The 8,522-nt window shown below is 41.8% G+C and overlaps 2 protein-coding genes across 2 annotated transcripts; both read right to left on the bottom strand.

Moving 5' to 3' along the window:
* Positions 1–4,671: 4,671 nt before the first annotated feature.
* On the bottom strand, positions 4,672–5,731 carry LOC119733657 (zinc finger MYM-type protein 1-like). The gene has a single exon (XM_038207055.1). The coding sequence runs from the start codon at positions 5,699–5,701 to the stop codon at positions 4,730–4,732; it is 972 nt and encodes a 323-aa protein (XP_038062983.1). The 5' UTR covers positions 5,702–5,731; the 3' UTR covers positions 4,672–4,729.
* Positions 5,732–6,704: 973 nt separating this feature from the next.
* On the bottom strand, positions 6,705–7,202 carry LOC119733909. The gene has a single exon (XM_038207272.1). It carries the CDS (start codon positions 7,200–7,202, stop codon positions 6,705–6,707), a length of 498 nt encoding a protein of 165 aa, XP_038063200.1.
* Between the last annotated feature and the right edge of the window lie 1,320 nt (positions 7,203–8,522).

The following is an 8,522-nucleotide window of genomic DNA, read 5'->3' as shown; positions in this document are numbered from 1 at the left end:
CAGGTTTACACGTTTTTCTATTTTCTTTTAATTTACTCATCGAGTGAGTCATCATGGCATTTAAACTATAGCTGGGTCTAATTACTCATCTGTGAGTCATTTTTTAATTACTCACCAAGTGAGTCCAAATTATTTTGATGCACCGGGTGAGTAAATTTCAAGTGAGTATTTCTCCATATTACTCATTTGGTGTGGCGTTCTGGAGTCAAATCGTTTTACTCGCCATTGTGGGTATTCCCAACATAATACCTATTTGGTGCATCATTATACTTGAGTAACTTTACGCATTTCAATGAGTATAGCAATTAATAACGCATTTGTTAAGTGTGTCATCTGTGAGTCAACTATACTCGGAATTCATGCGTATTATTACTCAGAATATTTTTTGTGTGTGGTGGGATCTTTTGGCTCCATCAGAGTTGCCATATTCTGTAAACATTTCTCTGCCCATCCTGAACCGACTAGATCTTCTGCTGCACAGATGTCACAGCAAAATGTTTTATCCACAGTGGAAGTCGGAGAATGTCCATAGTGTTCTAACAAATATTTGCGCCGGCATTCAGTAGTCTTCATATAATCTTTCATATTCTGATCTACTCAGCAGACTTTGAAGCAATGTGGGTATAACAAGATGATTGCATGGCTCTGCTCTCCGTCTCGTCCAATTCGTCCACTTTCTTGAAAGTAGCTACTGAGATCCCTTTTGATGAGATTGGCAGAAAAAAATTACTTGCCTGCATTCATGACGACACTGTTTCAGTTCTTCCATAAGCCATGCAAACTGGTCCTCTTGAGATTTTGCTGATGTAGTAATGACAGAGTACCTTATGTTTGAACGCTCTGGTGAAACCTCAATATTGTTGGAATCAGATGGCCGTCAATACCATGAGTGGCACAGAACTGGGGATGAGTGATCTGAGCTCAGCAAGTCTGCTGTAACATTCTCAGAGGGCTTGTACCTTTCCAGAGTTGAGATCGCTATTCAGAAACAGAAATAAAATGTAAAGAGAAAAAAAGAAAATAAGAAGAAATGGAATAGTGCTTTAATAAAAAAGCATTATCTATACAATTATGTTTAATGTACTAACCATTTAGCCACACAATGTCCCTCATCGACAAATAGGCCACATATGTTTTCCTGATATGTTTCACTCATGAGGAGTTCTCTGCCGAGTGGGCCTAGAAGAGTCTCCGGGCTGGCAAACAGTTTTGCTTTATCAGAATTCTGTCTCATTAGGTCTCCCACGTAACCAGCATGGATGCCATTGTCATTTAATGATCGCACTTGGTCGCACATCAGAGCGACCAAAGGGGAAATCACAACGGCAATCGATTTTTCCTGTCAAAGAAGATTAAATAATTGAATACCAAACAAATTAAAATGAAATGGTAACGTATCGGTATGCATATGTGAAAATAGGTCATTTTGTAATGTGTTTTAGCCATTTTAGCGTTTGAAATTGATACAAAAATACAACTGTTCTTGAAAATTATAGCACAATAGTACCACGATTTCAAATGAAAGGATCCTTTACCATGGTCGTCGCAAGGGGGGGGGGCCTAGGGGGCACTCCCATCTCCCGTGAAAAGCAAACCCCACCCCCAAAAAAAGAGGAATAAAAGGAAAAAAAGAGGCATAAAGTCATCGGCCTATTGCTGTTAATTTAATGCAGGGTAAATGTCCCTAGCTGCCCACCCTCGAAAAATGATAAACCAAGAATATGCTGGAAAAGTACGGGGATTCCGATGGATACTCATGTGTTTTAGACTGTCATTCACTTCGTAATTTTTGTTTTTGATGTTTGCAAGTCAGTGTATTTGTACATTCCTTTAAAGACTACCGATTGCTAGAGTATATTACTCAACTAGTTCTACAAAACAGTCGCCGAGAATGCAAGTATGCCATGACTGACAACAACATTGCGTACGTAAGTTCACATCATGCCTCAGTGGCCTTGACCTATGTAATGACGTTATGCATACACTATGTAATGACGTTATTCATTGTAATTTAAAACATAGTCGTAATTTTCAAATACTACGGCATTGTAAAAAAAATCATCCTACATAAGATTTACATTTGCCCTTCCAGCATGACCATGGCGTTAAATAGAAGGCCTACGTCAGGGAACCGGATATAGTTCCGTAACGATAGCAGTTGAAAGTTGTATTGCGGCTGCAATAACAATAGCCACTATCTACAACGCACGATATGTGCGACTAAAAATAAAATTAGGCTAAAACCAAGTTAGCCAGGGTTTCAGGTTTGACTACGTTCAATGACTGACATCCAAATGACGAGTACGGGTAGGCCCAGAACTGGGAAATTACGTAGGCCTAGGACCAGGCCTACATGTAAGTGCACACTCATCCTCTTCATTTTATATAATTTTGGCGATAGAAAAGAAGTTCGGCATTTTTCAGACGTTAAATTTGAATGTTATTTCGTTTTGGAATTGATACGAATGTGCAAACGAACCTTGGGATCAAACACAAAAAATGGACGCATTCCGAACTTATTTTCTATCGCTAAAGTAAACTCTGAATCAAACTCTGAAAATAAAAATATGTTCCAAGTGTGGCCTATATTTAGTACGGTGGTAGTCCAACATTTATGCCATGGGAGTATAATGATGATGAACCGTGTACGTGAACAACCATGACAAGTACTAGGCTAGGCCTAGCTGCCTAGCCGAGTCTAAACTTATCGATGAGGTTGGATGTTGCTGCAAAATGGAGCAGCTTGTTAGACGAGCGATTTGCCAGACCCAGTTGGTAGACAGACAAAAATATTCTCCTCCTAGGAATGATTTGACCGCTTCTAATTGCTTAGGCTTAAAGCCACTTGCAATGCCCAAAACCGCTTCGGCGTGGGCAATGGCAGCTGCCTCCATGATGTGATCGATGCACTTATATACGTGCGTATAATATCACATGTACACGTATAATGTTCTTGTACGACGTATGCGTAAACATACGTGCGGGCATGACTACCTCACGGTACTTGTACTGTACATACAATGGCGCCTAATTAATTCGTATAATATTCTCTGGCGCGGCGGGGAGGGAGGAGCAGTTTGAAACATGAATATTTAAAACAGATATGGAATTACAAACAGATATGGAATAAACAAATTATTATCAGACTTGTATGACTTGCGACTCGCACTCATTCAAATTGAGCGTCATTTTCCATGACTCAGACTCTGTTCACAACTATGACAAATGACTCGGACTAAACCTTGCAGACTTGGACTCGACCTGCATGACTCGGGCCTTGGAATCGGGAGAAGTGACTCAGACTCGATATTTGGTGACTGGAAAACAAGTCTGCCTTTTATAAAATAACAATACTCATTGTTAACTGATTGCAAATGAGAACTACAACCATTTGTATGTTTCATACAAATATGCAAATGGCTACATGGGCACATTTCATGCTTCTTTCAGTTGTAGCCGAAGCATGCTTGTTGCTTTATATAAAAATGGTGGATGAATAACTTTAATAAACAACAAACACTTCATATGTGAAAATTAACTCCAACCCCAAAACATTTTTAATTCAAAGCGAAAGGTCTTGGAGGTTTACTGAGATGTTTACGTTTTTCCGTTTCTCTGTAACACATTTAGAAGCCTGTCAATGCTGTTTATTTTATCTTCATGTATTTTTTACAATTGTCCATCTCACCTTTTCTGAATTTCTGCTTGCTTATCTGCGTATTGTTTTAGCCATTGCACAGTAGCAGTTGTGCACTTGTTCCTTTGTTTTCTCGCAGGAGTTTGCATGGGCGTTGCGAGGGGGGGGGGAGGCCAAGGGGGGCACTTGCCCCCCCCCCTTCCCGGAAAACCAAAAAAAAAAGAAGAAGAAGAAGGGAGGGGGAAAAAAGAAAATAAGACGAGGTGCGAAGTCATATTTCTGTTAATTGTAACTATGCACAATCAACATGGGTGGGGTGGGCAAATGCCCATATTTGGCTATTATAGTTTTGCCCAACATCGCATTTTTAGAGCTTTTAAAGGAATTTTGAATACTTTCGATGACGACTTAAACATTAAAATTACAGACATGACACAAGAGACAACGTTTGTTTTCTTCGGTTTAATCTTGGTTTCTTCAATAAACAGACTCAAATATTTCCCAAAATGACAACATGCGATGACAAAAGGTTAAATGGTATATACCTGTTTTACTTCACAGCTAAATTGTTGTGCCGTCGCAGTAATTTGGGTTTTTGTTTAAGCAAGGTGTGAAACAAGTCCCCTGGTCCCTAAACCCCGTCTTGTTTACATTCCACGGCCCCTCCGTTGCCCGCAAGTTTCTACACTGACCACCTTCTCAAAGAAGCTGCAGAATTCTATGCAGGTAGCCGTTGAACATTTTACTCTTGTTACTTCGATTTGAACAAAACTGTAACCGACGAGGGTCTTTTCCAAAGTCATTGATGACCGTCTGGATGAGCGCAACTTCATTCGAAGTCAATTTCGCTCGATGAACGCTGAGAACGCAGAGGCTGCTGAGGCGGTCGTTCACCATTGTCGACCTTAGCCATGTCTTCATCCTCCTCAATGAACTGAACGACCGTTCCACGGTGCATTTAGTCGCAGGCAATGTAGTTGCAAATACGAGGGCCTTGCGGACAGCTGGCAGATATTTCACATCAGCCTTGTCAAGGGTGGATAGCATGTCTTGATTTTGGTAGTCCTTTCCGCCTTCACGGCAAAGATCATACTATGTCAGTACCTCGGATTCTAAATTGTCAATCTCGTAAATCGAATTGATCTTACTAGCGATGTTGATTATCTCCGTACGGTCATTCTTGGACAATTGAGCTGGATGGAGAGCGAATAAGCTGAAGTGCGGTTTGTTGTCCTCCCCGAATCGGATTTGTAGGCTTTGGAGTATGGAGTCAAGGTAGGGGATGAAGACCGACTTGCGAAAGTAATCCTCGAACGAATTTGAGTCGGGGTTTGACCGAAACATCTGCCGGCCACATCGCCTCGGCAAAGACAGGTCGATAGACAGTTCTTCTGCAGTTTGTTTGACAACGGGCATTATGTCCTGCGTGAATACTTGCTCAGACTCACTGCGATGGGAACGCAAAACATTTAGCAGTTTCTGGATATGCTCCTGCACTCCAAGCAAGTCCAAATTTACCGCCTTGAGGGATTGGGTGATGGGTTCAAGCAACGCTGAATATCTTGCTATGATCCTCAGTGTCACCAGGAAATTTGCCGTTGTTGAGGCACAGAACAACTGATGCGCTGTCTGGCGCGTGGTTTCCAATTCGTTTTTCGAGAGATTCTCCAACGCCTTCACTATGGCAACGAAATTTTCGGCGAAGATTCGGATACTCTTGTACTTGGCTGTCCACCTTGTCTCACAGAGGAGTTGAAGGTTAGGCACCTGCTTCCTTCTCTTCGGACTGTCGCAGAAGAATTTTATGACGGCTTTGACAGTTCCGATGGCATTCCTGACGTCTGGGACTGAATTGAGATCGGTCACCACGAGATTCAATCGGTGTGATGAGCAGTGTACAAAGGCAGCCTTCGGAGGTATGGACTTTATCCGCGTCTGCACGCCGTTGTCTTTCCCAGCCATGGTTGAGCAGCCATCGTATCCCTGCCCTATGAGGTTTTCCGTCTTCAGACCGAACTTGACACTAGTCTCTATGATGGCATCAGCTATGGCCTCGGCGTCCATCGCTTTAGGGGCGTAAACCCCAGAAATTCCTCCCTACACTGTAAAACCAGTGAACACATGACGCGTTTACAATTACAGTATTGTTAAACGCATAAACACATTGAGTGTTATACATGTGCGCGTGCCGCGCGAGTGATCGGATCGTCTGCAGACCAACAGCGCTGAGTCTACTTACGTGAAGCCTACAAAAAGTGTTCCAATTTTCTTCACTCACACCTATTTTAAACAGGTTTGAGCATGATCATGTTGTTTTTATATATTTCGAGGTCACTTTCGAAACCATAAAAAATAAATTCTTGGCTTTCGTAGGTCATATTTACCAAGAATTTGTTGGCTCATCGCACTTGTACTTCCTAAGTAACTCGGCTCACACTTCCTACCGGCTACACGTAGGTCTAGCCTAGCATACTGTACAATATGTACTATGTAGGGCTACCGTATGCCTACGTATACGTTATGCCACACACACTGCACAGTGTAACAGCAATGGGTGTATACTGTAAGCTAGACGTCATGTACATGTACATCAATACATGTATATTAGTCACTTCTAGTGCTTAGTGCTACTGTTGTTAGGCTAGCTCTGTGACAGATTGTGTTGTTTGTTACACTTGGCCTGCCCTAACGCTTAACGTTTGTGACTGTCTTTTGAATTCATCAGGGCAGGCATATGTAAAAAAACATTTCAGATACATTTATTAGATTAGTGATTTATGTGGTTTGAAAGAGCAAGTCAATAGCTAAATTTTAATGCAAATGTGCATTCTGTGGGGTGTCAGGTTGCTGCGATACAATGATTTTAACATGAGCATGTCGTCACCTTATATAAACACTTAATTACAGGCGTCTGCATATGACAAAATTGCAATGCTAATTAACCAATGCATAACTATGTATACTGTAGTACATGTGCATAGTTTTTTTTACAAGGCATCATTATGTACATGGCTACTTCTCCATGTTTAATAACAGTTTTCATATGTGGTCTGCTTTTTCATCATCATCATGTCGGGGTCGCCTGGGTTGTGACGACATCACGAGCCAGTCCCTGAGTCCTCTTCCTCCAGCTGTCTCGATCTGTCATGCAGGTGCGCAGCTCCCCTGCAGATGTGAGATCAGTGTCCCTCTTGAGCTGGTCCACAAAGGTCAGACTTCTTCTCCCTCTTGAGGCAGTGCCCTGGGTGGGCTCCCACAGTATGGTTGGGTGGGCAGCAAGCTCAGGGTGGCGGACGCAGTGGCCAGCAAGATTAAGACGACGCTGTCTGATCTTGTGAGTCACTCTCTGCATGCCGTTGTAGAGGTCATCATTCCTCATACGATCCTGCCACGATACGTTGAGGGCTATACGTAGCATGCGAGTGTAGCATCCATCCAGAGACTTCTCCTCCTTGGTTGTGAGGGTCCACGTCTCTGCACCATAGAGTAGGACGGACTCAATCGTGGAGATGAAGAACGATCTTTTGAGCTTTGTACTGATGGCTGACGTCCATACCTTTTTCATGCTGTGAAGTGCTGACCACGCCAATCCTCGTCTGGTCTTGATGTCTTTTCCGCTTGAGTCGACATACGCTCCAAGATATTTGAAATCGGACACGATCTTCAGCAGCGTGCCGTCTCTGGTGTGGACGGTAGCGTCAGTCTAATCTGCTTTGTAAGCCGAAGGTCAACAAAGGTCACGGGTCAAAGGTCACGGTGAAGTTACAAATGATGGTTGTATAACTTGTATTTAATAGTAACGTCCAGTGATGACAATACAAAAGTCAGATAGTCCAAAGGTCAGGTCAAGGTCGAGGTTTGGAGTCAGTCTGCAGAGGTCAAAGGTCAGGGGTAAAATATTAATACTCTTACAATTGAGCATAACACATAACAATAAGCCTCTGTACTGACGATGTCACACATTGTGTACTTTTTCATGAGGCTACAAAACGGTGGTCCCCACCAGGCCGGCTGCACATGTAAACAAAGCACACATGTAAACAAAGTGTCACATCATCAGTACAGAGTCTTGAGTCATAACAAAGGTGAGAGCTGAAAAGATGATTAAGAGGCAAAAAGGTTAACATTTTAGTTTTGTTAAAAAGTTAAAGCAACTTCCGACACACTTTAAATTACAAAACATACCTTGAACGGCTTACAACTTACATTTTCAGCAGGATTTTCTTTGATTTTATTGTTTTACAATACAAATCAAGTATTAAGTTTGGATACAAATGGGCTTGGTTATTTCTCTAGTATTATTTTTGTAAATAAAATTCTACCTACCTTAAGTCTTCAAGTAAATTTCAGATCTCCACCTCTTATATCAGCAATGATTTCTGATAATTCTAAATAAACATTCGCCAACTGTCTTCTCCATGTGTTTCCTGGTACTCTATCAAAAACTCATCAGTGCCTTGCACCCTTGAAGCAATAACCCCTTCCCACCAAACCTCTTCTTTTTCTTCTTTCCACATGTGAGTGATAGTTCTTCCAATCAGTGATGATGGGTTTCCAAGAACTTGTTCTATGTGTGTGGAGTCAGATGAACTGGACGCCTGGATCAGTTTTAACAAATTTGCTTGGAGTGTTTCCAGCGAATGCGTCCGTTTGTTAGCGGAAAAAGCAAACAGTTCTGGTCCAGCTTTCTGCTGAAGAATTTTTTTGCGTACATTTAGCTGTAACTTAACAGCAATCACCTGCTGTGTTCTGGACTTGTCTTTCAAATGTTGATTCATGTCCTTTTCAGATTTCCATAGTCACCCATGTTTGGTTATGTCTTCTAGCAAAGTCTCTCTTGATGCTCTTAGATCGTCATCTTTTCATAACAAATCATTTCGTTTGT

This window comes from Patiria miniata, unplaced genomic scaffold (genome assembly GCF_015706575.1).
Source record: "Patiria miniata isolate m_02_andy unplaced genomic scaffold, ASM1570657v1 HiC_scaffold_26, whole genome shotgun sequence".
Lineage (NCBI taxonomy): Eukaryota > Metazoa > Echinodermata > Asteroidea > Valvatida > Asterinidae > Patiria > Patiria miniata.
Note: the sequence above shows the minus strand (reverse complement) of the source record. Positions and strands in the feature narration are given on the sequence as shown.

What these genes read in the sequence shown, in the direction of transcription:
- LOC119733657 (XM_038207055.1), bottom strand. Translation starts at nt 5,701, where the DNA reads ATGGACGCCGAGGCCATAGCTGATGCCATCATAGAGACTAGTGTCAAG.
- LOC119733909 (XM_038207272.1), bottom strand. Translation starts at nt 7,202, where the DNA reads ATGAAAAAGGTATGGACGTCAGCCATCAGTACAAAGCTCAAAAGATCG.